The 25,000-nt window shown below is 45.4% G+C and overlaps 2 protein-coding genes across 2 annotated transcripts in view; both read left to right on the forward strand.

The window, feature by feature from the left end:
- The window catches only part of LOC138363267 (ice nucleation protein-like), an 11,153-nt gene extending 11,081 nt beyond the window's left edge, over window positions 1-72 (forward strand). Inside the window, exon 5 of the mRNA XM_069322276.1 lies at window positions 1-72. This exon is cut by the window's left edge and continues 248 nt beyond it. Within this exon, the coding sequence (XP_069178377.1) occupies window positions 1-72 (72 nt within the window).
- Window positions 73-80: 8 nt separating this feature from the next.
- Window positions 81-1,406, forward strand: LOC138363268 (ice nucleation protein-like). The gene has a single exon (XM_069322278.1). The coding sequence runs from the start codon at window positions 81-83 to the stop codon at window positions 1,404-1,406; it is 1,326 nt and encodes a 441-aa protein (XP_069178379.1).
- The last annotated feature ends 23,594 nt before the right edge of the window (window positions 1,407-25,000 follow it).

Genomic DNA, 25,000 nt, shown 5'->3' on the forward strand with positions numbered 1-25,000 from the left:
CTGACTGGTTACACAGTTGCACAGATGACTGGTTACAAAGTTGCACAGCTGACTGGTTACACAGTTACATAGTTGCACAGATGACTGGTTACTCAGTTGCACAGCTGACTGGTTACACAGTTGCACAGCTGACTGGTTACACAGTTACACAGCTGACTGGTTACACAGTTGCACAGCTGACTGGTTACACAGTTGCACTGCTGACTGGTTACACAGTTGCACAGCTGACTGGTTACACAGTTGCACAGCTTACTGGTTACACAGTTGCACAGCTGACTGGTTACACAGTTGCACAGCTGACTGGTTACACAGTTGCAGAGCTGACTGGTTACACAGTTGCACAGCTGACTGGTTACACAGTTGCACTGCTGACTGGTTACACAGTTCCACTGCTGACTGGTTACACAGTTCCACTGCTGACTGGTTACACAGTTGCACAGCTGACTGGTTACACAGTTGCACTGCTGACTGGTTACACAGTTGCGCAGCTGACTGGTTATACAGTTGCACTGCTGACTGGTTACACAATTGCACTGCTGACTGGTTACACAGTTGCACTGCTGACTGGTTACACAGTTGCACAGCTGACTGGTTACACAGTTGCACTGCTGACTGGTTACACAGTTGCACAGCTGACTGGTTACACAGTTGCACAGATGACTGGTTACAAAGTTGCACAGCTGACTGGTTACACAGTTGCACAGCTGACTGGTTACACAGTTGCACAGATGACTGGTTACTCAGTTGCACAGCTGACTGGTTACACAGTTGCACAGCTGACTGGTTACACAGTTACACAGCTGACTGGTTACACAGTTGCACAGCTGACTGGTTACACAGTTGCACTGCTGACTGGTTACACAGTTGCACAGCTGACTGGTTACACAGTTGCACAGCTGACTGGTTACACAGTTGCACAGCTGACTGGTTACACAGTTGCACAGCTGACTGGTTACACAGTTGCACAGCTGACTGGTTACACAGTTGCACAGCTGACTGGTTACACAGTTGCACAGCTGACTGGTTACACAGTTGCACAGCTGACTGGTTACACAGTTGCACAGCTGACTGGTTACACAGTTGCACAGCTGACTGGTTACACAGTTGCACTGCTGACTGGTTACACAGTTGCACACCTGACTGGTTACACAGTTGCACAGCTGACTGGTTACACAGTTACACAGCTGACTGGTTACACAGTTGCACTGCTGACTGGTTACACAGTTGCACAGCTGACTGGTTACACAGTTGCACTGCTGACTGGTTACACAGTTGCACACCAGACTGGTTACACAGTTGCACAGCTGACTGGTTACACAGTTACACAGCTGACTGGTTACACGAAGAGTGTTTCCGAGAGGCTGTTGTTTTCTTCAACCATCTTCCACCCCTGGCAAGGAATCTAGGATGCCGTGGACATTACCACTCCGGATTTAGATCTGGGACCCAGATAATGAGGTTTAGTGGATATAAATAGGAGGTTATATCTTGAGGTTATCTTGAGATGATTGCGAGGGTCTTAGCGTCCCTGCGGCCCGGTCCTCGACCAACCTCCTTTTTGTTATCCCCCCCCCCCAGGTAGCAGCCCATAGCAGCCGTCTAACTCCCAGGTACCTATTTATTGCTAGGTAACAGGGGCATCAGGGCGAAAGAATCATTTTTGCCCTTTTGTCTCCGCCTCCACCGAGGTTTGAACCCGGTACCTCAGGACTACGAATCCGAAGCGCTGTCCACCCAGCTATCAGGTGGCGCCTGACAGCTGCCTGATATGGGCCAATATAGGCCTACGTTCATTGCCATGTTTGTACATAACAGCTATTGCTAAGTTTTTTTGTTGACTCTTCACAAATGACCTGTGGATTGTGTTGTAACAATCAACGAAGCTCACTTTAACAATTACCAAACAACATGGCCACCGGCTGTCAGTACGACAATTGAATTAACACACGTTACTGTGTCCCTCAACATATTATTATTTTCAAAATAGATTTCACCGTAAAAAAAAAATATTTTACTGAAACATGTGGAGTCCACTAACGCCGGTGTAATATATTGAGTGCTTTGAAAAGCGAGGCATGAGGCGAAAGAAAACGTGCCCGACCGTTTCTGCCCCATCCGGGAATCGAACCCGGGATTCTTGAGCGAGACTCGAAGGACTGACTTAGGCACGTGGACGGTATAATCTCCTAGAATGACATTTACGGGTTTGCATCCAGTTCTCTCACCTAACACGTCGTATATTTTACGTAATCGTCCAATACGTTAAAAAAGTGACGCATTATCACAAATTTCAGCACTGTAATATTAAGGTTTTTATACGCATCAGCCTCATTAGGTTAGGTGGGTTGCTTGGGTTGATACGTTTCTGGCAAGGAATTGGGATATTTCTGGTGGTTTCTCAGACTGTGAAGGGTGGTATAAGGTCGGTTACTGAGACTACCACCAACAGCCAGTAGAGTGTTCTCAAGGAAACTCTTGTCTTATCCTCAACAGAAAGGCCAATCTGGCTCACAAAGTGTAATTTACTTCATAGGTCAAATGCTAACATGAAAATCTACGTAAATGAGCATCTGATCATTTAACCTTGTTCGAGCGGATGATTGTGGCCGTGGCTCGTTCATGTTCAGGCTTTACTACAGTCCGTCCTCACTAACGAAGGTCAAATGTCAGCCCGGCCTCACCAACGAAGGTCAAATGTCAGCCCGTCCTCACTAACGAAGGTCAAACGTCAGCCCGGCCTCACCAACGAAGGTCAAATGTCAGCCCGTCCTCACTAACGAAGGTCAAATGTCAGTCCGGCCTCACCAACGCAGGCTAAACGTCAGTCCGGCCTCACCAACGCAGGCTAAACGTCAGTCCGGCCTCACCAACGCAGGCTAAACGTCAGTCCGGCCTCACCAACGCAGGCTAAACGTCAGTCCGGCCTCACCAACGCAGGCTAAACGTCAGTCCGGCCTCACCAACGCAGGCTAAACGTCAGTCCGGCCTCACCAACGCAGGCCAAATGCTCAATAATCCACCCGCCCTACCCCCGTGTTCACGAACAAGAGACACAACACACGACTGGGTGACGTATACATGTTGTACTGTAAACATCCGCTACATCAACGTGAACAACACACCTTACCTAACCTTCTTACCGAGGCCCATGTATAAACCACAATAAGTAATATGAATTTATTAAGAAATATTGCAATAAGCAGGCGATGAGTCACAATAACGTGGCTAAAGTATGTTGACCAGACCACACACTAGAAGGTGAAGGGACGACGACGTTTCGGTCAGTCCTGGACCATTCTCAAGTCAATTGACCATTCTCACAATCGACTTGAGAATGGTCCAGGACGGACCGAAACGTTCGTCGTCCCTTCACCTTTTAGTGTGTGGTCTGGTCAACAAAGCAATAAACAATTACTTTATTAAGAAATAAAGCAATATTAATAAAACAAGAGTGTCTTATTATACCGTGAGGAAGAGTCATGATGCCACAGGTCGTATTAGTCAGTGATTGACTTAATCGATGGTTTTATTTTACAATTATGAACCAATTCTAAAGGTTGAGGAGTCTGCCCGAGAAGTGTGTGTGTGTGTGTGTGTGTGTGTGTGTGTGTGTGTGTGTGTGTGTGTGTGTGTGTGTGTGTGTGTGTGTGTGTGTGTGTGTGTGTGTGTGTGTGTGTGTGTGTGTATTTACTATTAGTGTCTGCAGAATCGAGCTAATAGCTCTTGGAGTCCGCCTTTCTAACCAATTTATTTTTCCTCTATTATATATACTAAAATATTTCTAAAACACACACACACACACATATCCCGCAGGCAGCAGCAGCCCGTAGCATCTGTCTAACTCCCTGGTACCTATTTACTGCTAGGTTAACAGACGCATTAGGGTGAAAAAACTATACCCAATTATTTCCACCTCGGCTGGAAATAGAACCCGGGGCCCTTAGGACTACGACCCCTGAGCGCTGTCCACTCAGCCGCGAGGCCCAGCGAGTGTGAGTGTGTGTCAATCAGGATAACTAGGAATTAGGTACTGCAGAGGAGGGCCAATTCGAGGTTGTTACAACACAACACTGACAAGGCCACAGACGGCGACGACTCGCGTGTCAGAGATAAGTTCAGAACGTCGCAGTTTTTCATTTGTATTCTAAATGATGGTTCTCTGAGCATCGTAATTAAGGGGTCCAGCCTGCAGCATTCGACCCACTGTCCCTGTTTTTTCCATCCCTTCCCCTCCCCCCCTTCTCTCACCCCTTCGTCAGAGGGGTGAGAGGGGAAAGGGGAAGGGGAGAGGGGGGGAGGGGAAATCCCTCCCCGTAATTCACTTATTCCGTCACTACTGCGTCCTGGGACCTGGAGACGTCTGTCATACGTCATGTGACGCAAGGAGACAACGTCACTTGCTGCGTCCTGTGAGATGGAGACGTTTCCCATGCGTCTGGGAGCAACGTCTCCTCTCCCGCTAATTACCGCCACTGGATGTAAGCAATTCATTACAGAGTCCACCAATAATTACTCCCGTTGTTATTGCTCTCACCAGTGCGACACGGGAGTTAAATAGCCAGAAGATACAGCACAGGAAGTGCCGGCGCCCAGGAGCTAGGACATGGGCAGTCAACATGCGATCACGCACGCAAAAGCACACGCACACACAAACAAGTACACTACAGCAATGATATGGGCGTACACACACACACACACACAAAGAATGGGCAAGCACACACAATATCTATCACACACACACACACACACACACACACACACACACACACACACACACACACACACACACACACACACACACACACACGGGGGGGGGGGGCCTGGTAGCCTGGTGGATAGCGCGCAGGACTCGTAATTCTGCAGGACTCGGGTTCGATTCCCGCACCAGGCAGAAACAAATGGGCAAAGTTTCTTTTACCCTGAATATCCCTTTTACCTAGCAGTAAATAGGTACCTGGGAGTTAGTCAGCTGTCACGGGCTGCTTTCTGGGGTGTGTGTGTGTGGTGTGGGGAAAAAAAGTAGTTAGTAAATAGTTGATTAACAGTTGAGAAGCGGGCCGAAAGAGCAAAGCTCAACCCCCGCAAACACAACTAGGTAATACAACTAGGTGAATACACACACACACACACACACACACACACACACACACACACACACACACACACACACACACACACACACACACACGCACACACTCTAGTGTATTAGGGAGACCGCTAAAGTGGATGAAATATAGCTTTCAGAAAGAACATTGTACGAAGCTAAAGTAATCTCTCTGTGTATACACAAGGAAGGAGGTATACACACCTCAGTGTATACACAGAACAGCGGGGTACACCTCTTAGTGTACCTATCCCTTCGTGTGGGAAAGGTGGAAAGGTCGACCCTCACAATAAGAGAGACCAATCCAGCAGCCGTGACGATTAGCCGGGTAAGTTATGCCACCATTCTAAGTCTCACAGAGAAATAACATTAACTGGATAGGTAGCAAATTGACCTACAAAATACACAACAATTATATAGTCAACAATTATCCAACAACAATACAGATTTACTTGGTAGTGGAGAACAATGTGACCCTATTTTGTAGTGGTGGAACTCTTTCACTAAACTGTACCGAAGTATGTATTTTGTTCAATAAATGTGGGTTTTTAGCGCCTTGTTATTTTCACGCTGGGAAAAAATATGTGGTTTTAGCGTCTTGTAATGTTCACGTTGGTGAGAATTACATACAATTACATTACTTCTTATTTTCTCCTCATTTTCTTGCTTCCCAAATTACAGATTTCCATGGCTAGAAATCCTGATTTTTCACGTTCTAGTAACACCAGCGACTTGCGTCCTTAGGCACGCATTAGTTAGCGTATTCAACTCATAGTCGAATGAACAGAAGCGCTTGGGCAACGTTTCTTTGCCCAAAGGTGCCAGGGGGAAGATGAGTAGTTAGTCTTGGGGGGGGGGGGAGGGGAGGGGGAAGGGGGAACCATGATAAGATTTCCTATCCACGAGTATGGAAAATGGGACATGCATTTTCTACAACTAGGGTTATAAACCCGTGGAACTGCCTACCCGCTGAAACCGTAAATGCCAAAACTTCAGTTCGAAATCCAGTTGGACAAAATTCCTCAGGAACAATTGGGGAGGGGGGGGGGGACCTATGACAAGCCGCCGACTTCATATTACCATCGAGATCAATAGATATATAGCTGCTCTAAGGTAAAGTCAGGTTAAATGCCACCTACCCTGGGATTTCACTGCAACCGCCATGTTCTCCTTCACTAATTCTTTCTCTCATCGTGTCTGGTCTTTATGTATTTTTTAACAGGGTTACACACACACACACACACACACACACACACACACACACACACACACACACACACACACACACACACACACACACACACACACACACACACATACTGACCATCCCTCAGGCGTCTAATAGAGCTTTGAACAAATTTTCCAGTGCTCTTACCCCCCCTGAAGGGACCAGAGTCTCGGGTAACATGTGAACCTACAGCCCACAGCCAGCTGACTGTGAGTGTAGGAGGGCAGCACCTCACTCACAGGTGAGGGCAGCACCTCACTCACAGGTGAGGGCAGCACCTCACTCACAGGTGAGGGCAGCACCTCACTCACAGGTGAGGGCAGCACCTCACTCACAGGTGAGGGCAGCACCTCACTCACAGGTGAGGGCAGCACCTCACTCACAGGTGAGGGCTGGTGATCATCCACAACCACCACCACCACCATCTGTCGACTGTTCTTCCAGTGGTATATTTTAATCAATCAGGGCATCAAGAAGTGATGTCTGAATTCTGAAGCTTTGGAAATCAAAGTTCTGTCTGTCTCTGTCTCTCTCTCTCTCTCTCTCTCTCTCTCTCTCTCTCTCTCTCTCTCTCTCTCTCTCTCTCTCTCTCTCTCTCTCTCTCTCTCTCTCTCTCTCTCTGTCTCTCTCTCTCTCTCTCTCTCTCTCTCTCTGCTGGCCAGCAGGTTGTGACAAAGCTCCTCTCTGTATTAAGTTGTTATCTTCACTCTACGTATGCTAAGTCATGTTGACCGACCGCCACCTGGTTGAAAATAAGCATGTATTCGATGGGACTTCTCTGATGCGTGGTGTGGTCATCATATCTTCAGCTTCGGTCATCATATCTTCAGCTTTGGTTATCATATCTTCAGCTTCGGTCATCATATCTTCAGCTTCGGTCATCATATCTTCAGCTTTGGTCATCATATCTTCAGCTTCGGTTATCATATCTTCAGCTTTAGTCATCATATCTTCAGCTTCGGTCATCATATCTTCAGCTTTGGTCATCATATCTTCAGCTTCGGTCATCATATCTTCAGCTTCGGTCATCATATCTTCAGCTTCGGTCATCATATCTTCAGCTTTGGTCATCATATCTTCAGCTTTGGTCATCATATCTTCAGCTTCGGTTATCATATCTTCAGCTTTGGTCATCATATCTTCAGCTTTGGTCATCATATCTTCAGCTTCGGTTATCATATCTTCAGCTTTGGTCATCATATCTTCAGCTTCGGTCATCATATCTTCAGCTTTGGTCATCATATCTTCAGCTTCGGTCATCATATCTTCAGCTTCGGTCATCATATCTTCAGCTTCGGTCATCATATCTTCAGCTTCGGTCATCATGTCTTCAGCTTTGGTCATCATATCTTCAGCTTCGGTCATCATATCTTCAGCTTCGGTCATCATATCTTCAGCTTCGGTCATCATATCTTCAGCTTCGGTTTTCATATCTTCAGCTTCGGTCATCATATTTTCAGCTTCGGTCATCATATCTTCAGCTTCGGTCATCATATCTTCAGCTTCGGTCATCATATCTTCAGTTTTGGTCATCATATCTTCAGCTTCGGTCATCATATCTTCAGCTTCGGTCATCATATCTTCAGTTTTGGTCATCATATCTTCAGCTTCGGTCATCATATCTTCAGCTTAGGTCATCATATATCTTCAACTTCGGTCATCATATCTTCAGTTTCGGTTATCATATCTTCAGGGACGTTATTGTGACTCGTCGTCTACACGTTGTTAATGACCAAGTACAGATGAATGGCTCAGCCCGTCCTCCTAAGGACTTCCCAACGTCAAGAAAACGGCCAATTTAAAGCGTCCGCTCCTCAACCCGTCCTCTTAAAAAATAACGTCGCTTTTCGCTCGTATGCGCTATGGCCAAAAATGGACGTAATTTGAAACGAAATCGGCTGATGAAAGTGAGGTTCTGTCCCGTTTTCTGTTTGAGTCCTCCGGCTTACTCCGTTAGGTTAGGAGAGGAAACTTTCAATTAACGTTTTTCATGACGTTCTGAATCTTTAGGAGAATTTCCTGCCCTCCTAACCTACCAGAGAACCTTTAACTTACTGTTTTTTGGGAAAAAAATCAAATTTTTTTTTCAAATTTTGTTCATTTTCAAATTACGTCCATTTTCGCCCATAAGGGTAAACGGCCAAATTCAGACGTAATTTGTAAGAGGATAGGTTGCGCTCCTAACCTACCAGAGGACCCAAGACAGAAAACGGGACAGTACGTCATTTTCGCCAGCCGCTTCCATTTTCTAGTACGACAATTTTTGTGGCTTTATGTAACGCAGACGAACGAAATGCGACGTTCTTTGTCGCAGGACCGGTTGACCAGCTAGGGTACCATCAGCTAGAAACCTTATGAATAATTCTCTATACAGACTCTTAGCTACCTCTTTAATGGCAAAGCTAAAAAAAATAAAATGAAAAGGACCAGAGAATCCCCCTTTTTTTTGGACACCTTCGCATGAATTGATTTCAAGTTCACCAAAGGGAAGCTTTCATTACAACTACAGAATGATTGGATGATAGAATTCCGGCCAGAGGAGATTAAAAAGGTGGCTTCTGATCCCTGGAGTAGGAAATATATACTGCATGGGCTGCAGCTTAACTGTCTAAGCCACTCGGGTGTGGGGGGGGGGGGAGTATCAAACCAAATCAGATTCAGTTTCAGCACTGAGGTCCCCTTTCTGGCTGCCTAATCTCACAGCAGTCGCTTGCTGTGAGTCGGGATGTTGGAGGGTGTTGTCAGCAGACACGGGCATCAGTGCTCCGTAATTCTCTTGTAGCGGACGTGCTCAATTATGAGAGGCATAATGTCATCACGGGCGCATCACTGACAACGTAAAAGTTGAAAAAGATAACAAACACATGTTTAGAAATGTTTAAGAAAAGAAAATGTTTAAGAAAAGTTTGGAAATGAGGCGCGTTTGTGACGTCGCCTGAAGCTATGGGAGTTTGTTGACCGTGATGTCTTGAGAAGTCACCCCCTGACGCACAAGAAGAGGGAGAGACACTGAGCTCTTTCATTCTCTTTCTGATTGTTGTACATGTAACGATTGTGCTCCGGGATAATTGCCATCAGGAACACTATTGTTGCTTAGCGTGCTGCACTGTCCTGCTGGGACTGCGCCGTGTCAATGGTTCCCGGGTGGAGTGTCCTGGTGAGGCAGTAACTCACCACCTGCAGTAATTTCAAATTTGCTAGCGGCCTAAATCGGGCGATTTTAGCCGCTAGCGGCCAAAAATCGGGAGATTTTAGCTGCTAGCAGCCTAAATCGGGCGATTTTCGCCGCTAGCGGCCGAAAATCGGGAGATTTTAGCCGCTAGAAGCCTAAAATCGGGCGATTTTCGCCACTAGCGGCCAAAAATCAGGCGACTTTAGCCGCTAGCGGCCAAAAATCGGGCGATTTTCGCCGCTAGCGGCCAAAAATCGGGCGACTTTTGCCGCTAGCGGCCAAAAATCGGGCGATTTTAGCCGCTAGCGGCCTAAATAAGACAATTTTGGCCGCTAGCGGCCCAAAAGTCGGGCGACTTTTGCCACTAGCGGCTAAAAGTCAGGTGATTTTAGCCGCTATTGGCCAAAAATCGGGCGATTTTCGCCGCTAGCAACCTAAATCGGGCGATTATCGCCGCTAGCGGGCAAAAATCGGGGGATTTTTGCCGCTAGTGGTAAAAAATCGGGCGACTTTCGTCGCTAGCGGCCAAAAATCGGGCGATTTTCGCCGCTAGCGGCCAAAAAATCAAGCGATTTTAGCCGCTAGCAGCCTAAAATCGGGCGATTTTCGCCCCTATCAACCAAGAATCGGGCGATTTTCGTCGCTAGCGGCCAAAAATCAGGCGATTTCAGCCGTTAGCAGGCTAAAATCGGGCGATTTTAACTTCTAGCGCTAAAAAATCGGGCGATTTTAGCCGCTAGCGGTAAAAAATCGGGCGATTTTCGCCGCTAGCGGCCCAAAAAAGGGGCGAATTTTACCGCTAGCGGTAAAAAATCGGGCAACTTTTGCCGCTAGCGGCAAAAAATCGGGCGATTTTCGCCGCTAACGGCCAAAAAGCGGGCGACTTTCGGCGCTAGCGGCCAAAAATCGGGCGATTTTCGCCGCTAGAGGCCAAAAAATCGGGCGATTTTCGCCGCTAGCGCCCAAAAATCGGACGACTTTTGCCGCTAGCGGCCAAAAATCGGGCGATTTTCGCCGCTAGCGGCCTAAAATCGGGCGATTTTGGGCCTAACCTAACCCCTAGTTGCCCAAAATTTGGCTACTTTCACTACTTTGTAGCCCAAAATTTGGCTACTTTCGCTACTTTGTAGCCCAAAATTGGGCTACTTTCGCTACTTTGTAGCCCAAAATTGGGCTACTTTCGCTACTTAGTAGCCCAAAATTGGGCTACTTTCGCTACTTTGTAGCCCAAAATTGGGCTACTTTCGCTACTTTGTAGCCCAAAATTGGGCTACTTTCGCTACTTTGTAGCCCAAAATTGGGCTACTTTCGCTACTTAGTAGCCCAAAATTGGGCTACTTTCGCTACTTTGTAGCCCAAAATTGGGCTACTTTCGCTACTTTGTAGCCCAAAATTGGGCTACTTTCACTACTTTGTAGCCCAAAATTGAGCTACTTTCGCTACTTTGTAGCCCAAAATTGGGCTACTTTCGCTACTTTGAAGCCCAAAATTGGGCTACTTTCGCTACTTTGTAGCCCAAAATTGGACTACTTTCGCTACTTTGAAGCCCAAAATTGGGCTACTTTCGCTACTTATAGACCAAAAAATTGGGCTACTTTCGCTACTTGTAGCCTAAAAATTGGGCTACTTTCGCTACTAGTAGCTTAAAAATTGGGCGACTTTCGCCGCTAGCGGACAAAAATCTGGCGACTTTCGCCGCTAGCGGCCTAAAATCTGGCGACTTTCGCTGCTAGCGGCCAAAAAGCGGGCGACTTTCGCCGCTAGCGGCCAAAAATAGGGCGACATTCGCCGCTAGCGGCCAAAAAGCGGGCGACTCTCGCCGCTAGCGGCCAAAAATCGGGCGATTTTCACCGCTAGCGCAAAAGTCGGGCGATTTTCGCCGCTGTCGGCCTAAAATCAGGCGATTTTTGCCGCTAGCGGTAAAAAATCGGGCAAGAATTCCGCTAGCGGCAAAAAATCGGGCGATTTTCGCCGCTAGCGTCTCAAAAATCGAGCGATTTTCGCCGCTAGCGTCTCAAAAATCGGGCGATTTTCGCCGCTAGCGCCAAAAAATCGGTCGATTTTCGCCGCAAGAAGCCAAAAATCGGGCGATTTTCGTCGCTAGCAGCCAAAAATCGGGCGATTTTCGCAGCTAGCAGCCAAAAATCGGGAGATTTTCGCTACTAGCGGCCAAAAATCAAGCATTTTTCGCCGCTAGCGGCCAAAAATCGGGCGATTTTCGCCGCTAACGTACAAAAATCGGGCGATTTCTGACGCTAGCGTTCAAGAATCGGGCGATTTTCGACGCTAGTGGCCAAAAATCGGGCGATTTTAGTCGCTAGCAGCCTAAATCGGGCGATTTTCGCCGATAGCGGCCCAAAAATCGGGCGATTTTAGCCGCTAGCAGCCTAAATCGGGCGATTCTCGCCACTAGCGGTCCCAAAATCTAGCGACTTTTGCCGCTCGCGGCAAAAAATCTTGCGATTTTAGCCGCTAGCGGCCTAAATCAGATGATTTTTGCCGCTAGCGGCCCAAAAATCGGGCGACTTTTGCCGCTAGCGGCCAAAAGTCGGGCGATTTTAGCAGCTAGCAGCCTAAACCGGGCGATATTCGCCGCTAGCAGCCAAAAATCGGGCGATTTTTGCCGCTAGTGTTAAAAAATCGGGCGACTTTCGTCGCTAGCGGCCAAAAATCGGGCGATTTTCGACGCTAGCGGCCAAAAAATCGGGCGATTTTAGCCGCTAGCAGCCTAAAATCGTGCGATTTTCGCCACTAGCGGGCAAAAATCGGGCGACTTTAGCCGCTAGCGGCCAAAAATCAGGCGATTTTCGTTGCTAGTGGCCAAAAATCAGGCGATTTTCGCCGCTAACAGCCAAAAATCGGGCTAAAATCGGGCGATTTTAGCCACTAGCGGCCAAAAATCGGGTGATTTTAGCCGCTAACGGCAAAAAATCGGGCGATTTTAGCCGCTAGCGGCCAAAAATTTTGCGATTTTCGCCGCTAGCAGCCAAAAAACGGGCGATTTTCGCCGCTAGCGGCCAAAATTCAGCGCAAGCGGCCATAAATCGAGCGACTTTTGCATCTAGCAGCCTAAAATCGGGCGATTTTCGTCTCTAGTGTCCAAAAATCAGGCAATTTTAGCCGCTAGTGGCCAAAAATCGGGCGATTTTAGCCGCTAGCAGCCTAAATCGGGCGACGTTCGTCGCTAGCGGCCAAAAATCGGGCAATTTTTGCCGCTTGCGGCCATAAAAACCGGGTGATTTTAGCCGCTAGTAGCCTAAAATCGGGCGATTTTCGCCACTAGCGGCCGAAAATCGGGCGACTTTAGCCGCTAGCGGCCAAAAACTGTCCATTTTAGCCTCTAGCGGCCAAAAATCGGGCGATTTTAGCCACTAGAGGCCAAAAATCGGGCGATTTTCGTCGCTAGTGGCCAAAAATCAGACGCAGCCTAAAATCGGGCGATTTTACCCGCTAGCGGCCAAAAATCGGGCGATTTTAGCCGCTAGCGGCAATAAAACGGGCGATTTTCGCCGCTAGCGGCCAAAATTCGGGAAATTCTCGACGCAAGCGGCCAAAAATCGGGCGATTTTACTCGCTAACGGGCGAAAAAACGGGTGACTTTTGCCACTAGCAGCCTAAAATCGGGCGATTTCCGTCGCTAGGTGCCAAAAATCAGGCGATTTTCGCCGCTAGCAGCCTAAAGTCGGGCGATTTTCGCCGCTAGCGGCCAAAAATTGGGCGATTTTAGCCGTTAGCGGCCAAAAATCGGGCGATTTTAGCCGCTAGCAGCTTAAATCGGGCGTCTTTCGCCGCTAGCGGCCAAAAATCGGGCGATTTTAGCCGCTAGCAGCCTAAATCGGATGATTTTAGCAGCTAGCGGTAAAAAATCGGGCGATTTTCGCCGCTAGCAACCAAAAATCGGGCAATTTTCGTCACTAGTGGCCAAAAATCAGGTGATTTTCGCCACTAGCAGCCTAAAATCGGGCGATTTTAGCCGCTAGCGGCCAAAAATCGGGCGATTTTAGCCGCTACCAGCCTAAATTGGGCGATTTTCGCCGCTAGCGGCCAAAAATCGGGCGATTTTAGCCGCTAGCAGCCTAAATCGGGCGATTTTCCCCGGTAGCGGCCCAAAAATCGGGCGATTTTAGCCGCTAGCAGCCTAAATCGTGCGATTTTCGCCGCTAGCGGTCGTAAAATCGGGCGACTTTTGCTGCTAGCGGCCAAAAATCGGGCGATTATCGCCGCTAGCAGCCAAAAATCGGGCGATTTTAGCCGCTAGCAGCCTAAATCGGGCGATTCTCGCCGCTAGCGGCCAAAAATCGGGCGATTTTTGCCGCTAGTGGTAAAAAATCGGGCGACTTTCGTCGCTAGCGGCCAAAATTCGGGCGATTTTCGCCGCTAGCGTCCAAAAATCAGGCGACTTTAGCCGCTAGCGGTCAAAAATCGGGCGATTTTCGCCGCTAGCGGCCAAAAATCCGGCTGACTTTCGTCGCTAGCGGCCAAAAATCGGGCGATTTTCGCCGATAGCGGCCAAAAATCGGGCGATTTTAGCCTCTAGCGGCCAAAAATCGGGCTATTTTAGCCGCTAGCAACCAAATTTCGGGCAATTTTCGGCGCAAGCAGGCCAAAAATCGGGCGACTTTACCCGCTTAGCGGGCGAAAAATCGGGCGACTTTTGCCGCTAACAGCCTTTAAATCGGGCGATTTTTGCCGCTAGCGGCAAAAAATCGGGCGTTTTTAGCCGCTAGTGGGCAAAAATCGGGCGATTTTAGCCGCTAGCAGCCAAAAATCGGGCGATTTTCGCGGCTAGCATCCTAAAATCGGGCGATTTTAGCCGCTAACGGCCAAAAATCGGCCAATTTTCGTCGTTAGTAGCAAAAAATCGCCTGATTTTCGCCGCTAGCATCCTAAAATCGGGCGATTTTAGACGCTAGTGGCTAAAAATCGGGCGATTTTCGCCGCTAGCAGCCAAAATACGGGCGATTTTCGCCGCTAGCGGCCAAAAATCGGGCAATTTTCGGCGCAAGTGGCCAAAAATCAGGCGATTTTAGCTGCTAGCAGCCCAAAAATCGGGCCACTTTTGCCGCTAGCAGCGTAAAATCGGGCGATTTTCGCCGCTTGCGGCAAAAAATCGGGCGTTTTTAGCCGCTAGCGGCCAAAAATCGGGCGATGTTCGCCGCTAGCTGCCAAAAATCGGGTGATTTTAGCCGCTAGCGGCCAAAAATCGGGCGACGTTCGCCGCTAGCTGCCAAAAAATCGGGCGATTTTAGCCGCTAGCGGCCAAAAATCGGGCGATGTTCACCGCTAGCTGCCAAAAATCGGGCGATTTTAGCCGCTAGCGGCCAAAAATCGGGCGATTTTCGCCGTTAGCTGCCAAAGTTTAAGAAAAATTACAGGGGGGGTGGTAGGGGTGGGGGGGGGTCTGCGGGGTCAGGGAGGGTAGGGGGGATGAGGGGAGGGGAGGTTAGTGGTGAGGGGTGGGGGGGTAGGACGGAAGGGGGAGAGGGGTAGGGGGGGTGGGGGGGTAGGGGGGTAGGGGGAGGGGGGTAGGGGGGTGGGGGGTGGTAGGGGGATGGGAAGGGGGGATCCTTACAAAAAATAATAAAAATCCTACTAAAAATTAAAGGAATTTTTAAATTGAAGAAAAATTACAGGGGTGGTAGGGGGTGGGGGTTAAAAAATTCCTTTAATTTTTAGTAGGATTTTATGATTTTTTGTAGAATTTTTATAATTTTTTGTAAGATCCCCCCCCTCCCCCCCCTACCCCCCTCCCCCTTTCCCAAAAAATTGGGCTACTTTTGCTACTATCAGCCCAATTTTTTTGCTACTTTCGCTACTAGTAGCAAAAAAATTTTGCTACTTTTGCTATAAGTAGCCAAAAAATTGGGCTACTTTCACTACTAGTAGCCCAAAATTGGGCTACTTATAGCTTAAAATTGGGCTACTTATAACCCAAAAATTTAGCTACTTTCGCTACCAGTAGCCAAAAAATTGGGCTACTTTTGCTACTAGTAACAAATTGGGATGCTTTTGTTACTAGTAGCCAAAAATTGGGCTACTTTCGCTATTAGTAGAAAAAAAATTGGGCTACTTTTGCTACTAATAGACAAAAATTGGGCTACATACAGCCCAAAAATTGGGTAGCTTTCGCTACTGGTAGCCCAAAAATTTGGCTACTTTTGCTACTAATAGCCCCAAAATTGGGCTACTTTTGCTACTAGTAGCCACAAATTGGGCTACTTTTGCTACTAATAGCCCAAAAATTGGGCTACTTTTGCTATTAGTAGCCCAATTTTGGGCTACTTTTGCTACTAGTAGCCCAAAATTGGGCTACTAGTAGCCCAATTTTGGGCTACTAGCCCAACTAGTAGCCCAAGTAGCCCAAAATTGGGCTACTTATAGCCCAAAAATTGCGCTTTTCAGCAGAAAAATGGGGCTAATTTCGCTAATGGCAGCCCAAAAATTAGGCTACTTTTGCTACTAGTAGCCCAAATTGGGCTACCTTTGCTACTACTAGCCCAAAATTGGGCTACATATAGCCCAAAAACTGGGCTCCTTAGCCCAAAAATTGGGCTACTTTTGCTACTACTAGCCCAAAATTGGGATACTTATAGCCAAAAAATTGGGCTACTTAGCCCAAAAATTTGCTACTAGTAACTCAAAAATTGGGCTACTTTTGATACTAGTAGCCTAAAAATTGGGCTACTTTCGCTACCAGTAGCCCAAAAATTGGGGTACTTTTGTTACTAGTAGCCTAAAAATTGGGCTACTCTCGCTACTAGTAGGCCAAAAATTGGGCTACTTTTGCTACTAGTAGCCCAAAAATTGGGCTACTTTTACTACTAGTAGCCCAAAATTGGGCTACTTAAAGCCCAAAAATTGGGCTACTTTTGCTACTAATAGCCCCAAAATTGGGCTACTTTGGCTACTAGTAGCCCCAAATTGGGCTACCTTTGCTACTATTAGCCTAAAATTGACTACTTTCGCTACTAGTAGCCAAAAAATTGGGCTACTAGAAGCCCAAAAATTGGGCTACTTTCGCTACTAGTAGCAAAAATTTGGGATACTTTCGCTACCAGTAGCCCAAGAATTGGTCACAAGAATTAGGCTACTTTTGCTATTAGTAGCCTAAAAATTGGGCAACTTTCGCTACTAGTATCATAACAATTGGGCTACTTTTGCTACTAGTAGCCCAAAAATTGGGCTACTTTCGCTACTTTCTACTTTCGCTCAAAATATGGAGAAGTCTCTGATAATTCTCTTGAGGGAGCTGTTAGGTAATAAATATCTTTCTGGTTATCAGCCATTCGACTAATGTATTCTGGAAGTGTCTTCTCCCCGTTAGGTTTTGCAGATGAATCATACATTATTAGTTTGTCAATCTCTTCCTTCTCCACTTGCTCCTGGGATGAAACAATGCCTGCCATTACATTTATTAAATTAAAATGCAAACCATGTCTATTTATTAATAAGCAATCAAACAGTACTTCAAATCCTAAATCCTATACCAATAAATAATTTTTAAAATAAAAAAAACAGCATTGAATGTCAGCGAAAACGCCAGTTTCTGGCTGAACCCCGGAGGCTCCGTGAAGCTATCATTGCTGATTAACACTATGCCTAGCCTGACGCGCGAGGCTCAGCCCACCCCAAATTCGACCTGGCTGATTCACTTCAAGATGAGCCTGTGAGCGCTCACACGCACTAAAATGTGTGTATTCTTTTCAATTTTCTCACCTCAATTTTTATGCTACGTCTTTGATTTTGGTATCGAATTGTTCGAATTGCTCAAACCCCCCTGCAGTTTTCAAAATATCCCAAACATCCCAAATTCCACACCAGATCCACAATTTGGAGCCAAAAATCTGGCTCTCTGCACGTATTCGCAGTTTGAAGTACGGACTTTTTATACCAATAATATGCCAATTACTGAGAGCAGCGGTGGGTCACATTTTACCCAAACCCCCTGCAGTTTTCAAAATATCTCAAACGTCCCAAATTCAACGCCAGAGCCACATTTTGGAGCCAAAATCTGGCTCTCTGCACGTATTCTCAGTTTGAAATTCCGACTTTTTATACCGAAAAAATGCATATTACTGAAAGCGGCTGTGGGTCACATTTTGCCCAAACCCACCTGCAGTTTTCAAAATATCCCAAACATCCCAAATTCGACGCCAGAGCCACATTTTGGAGCCAAAGTCTGGCTCTCTTCACGTATTCGCAGTTTGAAATTCCGACTTTTTATACCGAAAATATGCCAATTACTGAAAGCTGCGGTGGGGCACATTTTGCCCAAAACCCCCTGCAGTTTTCAAAATATCCCAAACATCCCAAATTCAACGCCAGAGCCACATTTTGGAGCCAAAATCTGGATCTCTGCACATATTCGAAACTGAAATTCCGACTTTTTATACCAAAAATCTGCCAATTACTAAAAGCGGGGTTGGGTCACATTTTGCCCAAACCACCCTGCAGTTTTTAAAATATCCCAAACATCCCAAATTCGATACCTGAGCCATATTTGGGACCCAAATTCTGGCTCTCTGCACCTATTCGCCGTTTGAAATTCCGAATTTTTATACCAAAAATCTGCCAATTACTGAAAGCGGCAGTGGGTCACATTTTGCCCAAGCCCCCCTGCAGTTTTCAAAATATCCCAAACATCCCAAATTCGATACCTGAGCCATATTTTGGACCCAAATTCTGGCTCTCTGCACCTATTCGCCGTTTGAAATTCCGAATTTTTATACCAAAAATCTGCCAATTACTGAAAGCGGCAGTGGGTCACATTTTGCCCAAACCCGTCTGCAGTTTTCAAAATATCCCAAACATCCCAAATTCGATACCTGAGCCATATTTTGGACCCAAATTCTGGCTCTCTGCACCTATTCGCAGTTTGAAATTCCGACTCTTTTCGCCAAAAATATGCCTACTACTGAAAGCAGGGGTGGATCACATTTTGCCCAAACCCCCCGGCAGTTTTCAAAATATCACAAACATCCCAAATTCGATACCTGAGCCATATTTTGGAGCCAAATTCTTGCTCTCTGGACCTATTCGCAGCTTGAAATTCCGAATTTTATACCAAAAATATGCCAATTACTGAAAGCGGCGGTGGGTCACATTATGCCCAAACCCGTCTGCAGTTTTCAAAAAATCCCAAACATCCCAAGTTCGATACCTGGGCCATATTTTGGACCCAAATTCTGGCTCTCTGATTCTGGCAAATTCAATTTTCCTGCTAATTTATGCTCCAATTCAGGGGATTACGGATGAACTAGTATTTGCTTTTATATGACGTAATGTTTCTCGCTCGAGGTTATATTCTCCGTGACACTCAATTACAGCCCTAATTACTAGAGGTGGTAGGGGTTTGTCTCTCCTTGATGGGACGATAAGCCAAGCATTGTCGAACAACAGGAGTCTGTGTCATGCTTTCATGCTTCTTAAAGCTTTAGTAGCTTCTGCCAGGAAGTTAGTGAACTTGATTGAGGGAGGGTTGCTTGAGGGAGGGTTGCTTGAGGGAGGGTTGCTTGAGGGAGGATTGCTTGAGGGAGGGTTGCTTGAGGGAGGGTTGCTTGAGTGAGGGTTGCTTGAGTGAGGGTTGCTTCAGTGAGGGTTGCTTGAGGGAGGGTTGCTTGAGGGAAGGTTGCTTGAGGGAGGGTTGCTTAAGGTAAAGCCACTTAAAGTCGAGCTGCCTTAGGAAGGAGCTCCAAGGTTCCAGCAAACTTTACCGTGATAAGATCTTCAGATAAGCTCAACGTCAGCGGCTGAGAGTGAAGCTGAAGGGTCTCCCTCCCCTGGGGAAGATGACAGTCAGCGAGAGCTCAACTACCGCCCTGATCCGAGGCTGTCATAGCACATATTATCCTCACTCATGACAACAATATCTGACACATTCTCCACATATACCTTATGTGTTTTCCTTTCTTGGCTTGGAGAACCTGGGTAGGTTAGATAGGCCAAGAGTCTTAAGACACATTCCAGCTTTCTAAGATATATACATTTAAGACATATGCTGCCAAATGTCTCTCTCAGTGGCTTTCAAACCCACTAATGAATCACCAATCACTGCTGAAATTCAACATAACCTGTTGCACTGTATATAGTGTCTTCTAGATGGACCCTCGTCAAGAAAATAACTGAAAGTAACGAATGTTTCGTATGCTTTTATATGTTCACTTATGGACTGTCAGCCCCAACAATCTCAATATATAGGCAAGACAACAATCTCTCGTTAAAGACACCTGGCGAAACACAAACAAAACGGCTTTATCAAATATCACATTTCTTCACACGCCAGACAATCACCTGAGATATTGTGAGATACGACATATAAATAATTGACAGATACAGCAACAATTGGAGATTAGACATAGCTGAAGTACTACATTTCAAGCACCCTCATGTAATTATCAACAACTGTCTTGCACTAATTACGCCCTATCATCTATAAAATTGAGGCAGAGCTACTAGTTTACAAAACACACGTATAGAACAACATTTCTTATTTGCCAGCTCCCCAAGCTGGCAAATGAAAATATACACTATACATACAATGATAAATCCACTCACAGATCCACACACACACACACACACACACACACACACACACACACACACACACACACACACACACACACACACACACACACACACACACACACACACACACACAGGGGGGCCCTGATAGCTGAGTGGACAGCGCTCTGGACTCGTAATCCTAATGGATTACGCTGTTTACCAACGTGCCTGTGGACGAGACAATCAGGATGATGATGATGATGGACAGAGTGTATCGTGATCTGGCTTGTACCCCTCTGGACATACCAGAAACCATACTGAGAAAGTCACTCCAAGCCTGTACTAAAGAGGCACCCTTCTACCCTTTTTCAGTCCAGATGCTCACATGTATAAGCAAGTAGATGGGGTCGCCATGGGTTCTCCCCTAGGTGTCCTGTTTGCGAACTTCTACATGGGTACCATAGAGCAGAGGGTCTTAGTTGACATGGATTTGAAACCCGCCATATACTGCAGGTATGTTGACGACATATTTATGCAGGTACCTGATGTCAAACGTCTGCAGCAGCTGAAGGAGGCATTTTGAGCAAAATTTGGTGTTGAGTTTCACTTACGAGATGGAGAATGATGGGAAGCTGCCCTTTCTAGATGTAACAGTCTCGGAGAGGAATGGTGGCTTCCACACTGCAGTCTACACTAAAGAAATGCACATAGGAATTTACCTTAATGCCAACAGTGACTGCCCAGACAGGTACAAGAGGAATGTCGTCAATGCATACGTCGACCGAGCTTTCACTCACAGCTCTGGTTGGAAGCATGTCAACGAAGAACTCTGTAGGGTAAGGCAGGTCCTAGTCAACAATGGCTTCTCTAACGGTTATGTTGAAGACGTCATCAAAAGAAAGGTGAAACGCCATGCACCCTGTTAAGAGTCAACTAACACAGCACTTGTACCTCCTATTAGACTGTTTTACAGGAACTTCTTTTCAACGGCTCACAAAACGGAGGAAAGTGTCCTGAAAGATATTATTAATATGAACGTTATCCCGACAGACAAAAATCAGAAGATACAATTAACAATTTACTACAAAAGCAAGAAAACGGCCAACCAACTCATGATGAACACTCCAGACACCAAACAGAGCACCCTGAAAGAAACCAACGTCGTCTATGCCTTCACATGCCCACTTGGGGACTGTCAGCCCTAAAGATCTTAGTACATAGGCAAGACAACAACGTTTCTTTCTAGGCAATTAACAATGCATAAACAACAGGGCTCCATCAAGGAGCATATAATCTTCTCACACAACTAGACCATCACCAGATAAATCTTAACAAGCAACACAGAAATTATCGACAGATACAGCGATAGCAGAAGGCTCGACATCAGCGAGGCACTTCGCATCAAAAAGTCAACACCAGCAATCAACAGCCAATTAATGCACAACTATATTCTACCCACTTCAAGATTCCGAACCAATATAGAAGCATCAAGAGGAAGTATGGGCCAATAGGCCCTCTGCAGTTACTCCCATTCTTATGCTCTCTTATCCAATTAATACCCATAGTTTCGTGTTGAGTCTTGTATTTGTCACAAGTTTGTTCACCTCATCCAAAACTGTTGCACCATATCACCTCACCCAATTGCGAGTATAAGTATGACGGATTAGCTGACTCTGATTAGTGTTTACAGGTTACAGTTATGTGTGTCAACTAAAGTCTTTGAAAATGTAATAAGTTATTACGAACGCGTTCAAGTGTTGCGTCAGACTAGAAATAAAAAGGAATTTTGGATAATTAAGAATTTTTGGAGAATACCATCGACAGTGAAAAGAAACATAAGAAATATTGAGAAAATTTGTGTTAGAATTATTAATCTTACCTTTTCGGTCATATTTAACAACATATGTTTACAAGAAAGACTGCTACTAAAATATACTAATATATATACACACACACACACATATATATATATATATATATATATATATATATATATATATATATATATATATATATATATATATATATTAGCAGCGAAGAACACAGAGATCGGGTTAGAAGGGCATATACATATGTGACTGGTCCTAATCCAGACTGGTCTAGACCTAATAGGTCTATCTGGCACACGCTGACCCATCACTTGTGCCCTTCTACCCCCCCTCAAATACCCCCCCTTCCCCCTTGCCTACCCCCCCACATATTTCTCCTCTCTCCTTCCCCCCTCTTCCTCACCCCCTCCCCCTACCTGAAGACCTCAGTGAGAAGGTTAAAGAGATCTCCAACAACTCCTAATTAACAAGAGGCATAATGGCATGCAAGTGGCAGTTTGGTGTAACAAAGGTGGTGCAGGTGGCGCCGGGCACCACCCCCTCCCCCCACCTGGTTCCGCTAACACCTGTGTCTAAGTGGGCACTCACACCACTAACTGTTATTAATATTACACACACACACACACTGCCACACCGGCCGCCCACGACACTGGCAGCACCAGTGTGTGCTGCTGCCTGTTGTAGGTGGGGGAGGGGGGGAAGGTTGTGGGTGGGGGTGGGGGGGGGAGGTTGTGGGTGGGGGTGGGGGGGGGGAGGTTGGGTGGGGGGTTTGGGGGGGGGGGAAGTTGGTTGGAGGGTTTGGGGGGGAGGGGGTTGGGGGTCAATAATAGGTTTCACTTCTTATGTGTGTGTGTGTGACCGTGTTTTGTGGTCTATCTAACGATTTTATTAAAAGTCAGTGAACACAAATCACATTATTGCTACTTAATTTATTTATAATATTAATAACTTAATTATTATTATTTTTATTATTATTATTATTATTATTATTATTGTGGCTTTTTAGCAAGTGTTAAATTTATTAATTTTAATTTTTTTTAGCATAGATACGTGTTCATCCGTGAGCGTAGAGATTTTGAAGTGAATTTTGCTGCAAGATCACTATATGTCCTTCTGATACGTTACTCAGTGACTTATATAGACAGATTTTAATGTCGAAGTGTTAAGGAATATTCAGTCAAGTTAAGCAATCTGGTCCCTTAACGAGCCGACCATCTCATATGGAAGGTGGGGAGGAGGAGGAGGGGGGGGGGAGAGGGGTGCTAGGCTACTGGTAACGTGTCAGCCTCGTTAGTGCAGTACGTTACCTTTGTACACTGTATCACGCTATTGATTTTTTTCCTGTAATGTGTCACTTACATCATGTCTCTTGTAATATGTTTATTTTCAGGTGTCCTGTAGTGTGTTAGTTATCATGTCTACTGTAATGCGTTATTTTTTGTTATCATGTCTCATGTAATGCGATATACTTATCAATGCTCGTGTTCAAATGTGGCTATTTTAATAATATTTTAGCTGAAAAAAAGCTGGGTTATCATATCAGTAACAATTTCTAGAAAAAATCATCCCATTCGCTCCTTTTTTATGTGAAGATATACTGAGCGTCAGCCAACCTAGACAACACTCAACTATTATCAAAGTCAAAAAAATAAAATTTTAAAATGCTGTGATTTTGGCAAAAAAAGATTTAATTGCTTCCACGTTATATTAAAAAAAAGGGAGAGAATTATACAAATTCCTGCTAAAATTTTATATAATATTCATTAGTATTCGCGAGTATCATATTTGACAGCGAAAAAAAGTTTGGATCAATCGGCAAAGACTCAACAAATTAATAAAATAAATTTTTACACGAACTTACCGAGAAAAAATTATTTATCGCAAAGTTACGAGCAAAAAATCGTTTTATCTTTTATTAAGCGGATGGGAATTTGAGTTTTAAATAATTTGATTAGTTAATTGTAATTAAGATGAAGGCTGAAATACAGTTTTCAGAAATAGTTAGCCGTAATACACTCTCTCATACAGTGTTAATACACTCTTATACAGTGTTAAAACACTCATGAACAAATCCACAAGGGCCGTGACGAGGATTCGAACCTGCGTCCGGGAGCATCCCAGACACTGCCTTAATGGACTGAGCTACGACACGGTAAAAGAGTTGAAATTGAAGTTCTTCTGAACTTACTGGATCCAGCAGCCTCTCCGAGACACAAACCAGGGTTTTACACAACTCCCCCCTGCACTCGAGTTATGTCAATAGGCCGTTCTCTCTCTTCGTCCTTACATCATTACACACAGAGATCACAATATTTGGATTTGTTCATTTGATGCATCACGTTATTGTGATCTCTGTGTGTAATGAAGTAAGGCGAAGAGGGAGAACGGCCTATTGACATAGCTCGAGTGCAGGGGGGAGTTGTGTAAAAACCTTGGTTTGTGCCTCGGAGAGGCTGCAGGATCCAGTAAGTTCAGTAGAATTTTGGTTTCAACTCTTTTAACCCTGTCGTAGCTCAGTCGATTAATTCAGTGTTTGGGATGCTCCCGGACGCAGGTTCGAATCCTCGTCACGGCCCTTGTGGATTTGTTCATTTGATGCATCACGTTATTATGATTTCTGTGTGTAATAATACACTCATATACAGTGTTAATACACTCTCATACAGTGTTAATACACTCTCATACAGTGTTAATACACTCTCATATAATGCTAGTACACTCTCATAGTGTTAATACACTCTCATACAGTGTTAATACACTCTCATATAATGCTAGTACACTATCATAATGTTAAAACACTCTAATACAGTGTTAATACACTCATATAATGCTAGTACACTCTCATAATGTTAAAACACTCTAATACAGTGTTAATACACTCTCATATAATGCTAGTACACTCTCATAATGTTAGTACACTTTAATACAGTGTTAATACACTTATACAGTGTTAATACACTCTCATACAGTGTTAATACACTCTCATATAATGCTAGTACACTCTCATAATGTTAGTACACTCTAATACAGTGTTAATACACTTATACAGTGTTAATACACTCTCATACAGTGTTAATTAATACACTCTTATACCAGGGTTGCCAAATGATTCACTAACGTGTTGCAAATACAAATAATATCCATCAGAACCAAAACACATAACT

Source organism: Procambarus clarkii, chromosome 10 (assembly GCF_040958095.1).
Source record: "Procambarus clarkii isolate CNS0578487 chromosome 10, FALCON_Pclarkii_2.0, whole genome shotgun sequence".
Lineage (NCBI taxonomy): Eukaryota > Metazoa > Arthropoda > Malacostraca > Decapoda > Cambaridae > Procambarus > Procambarus clarkii.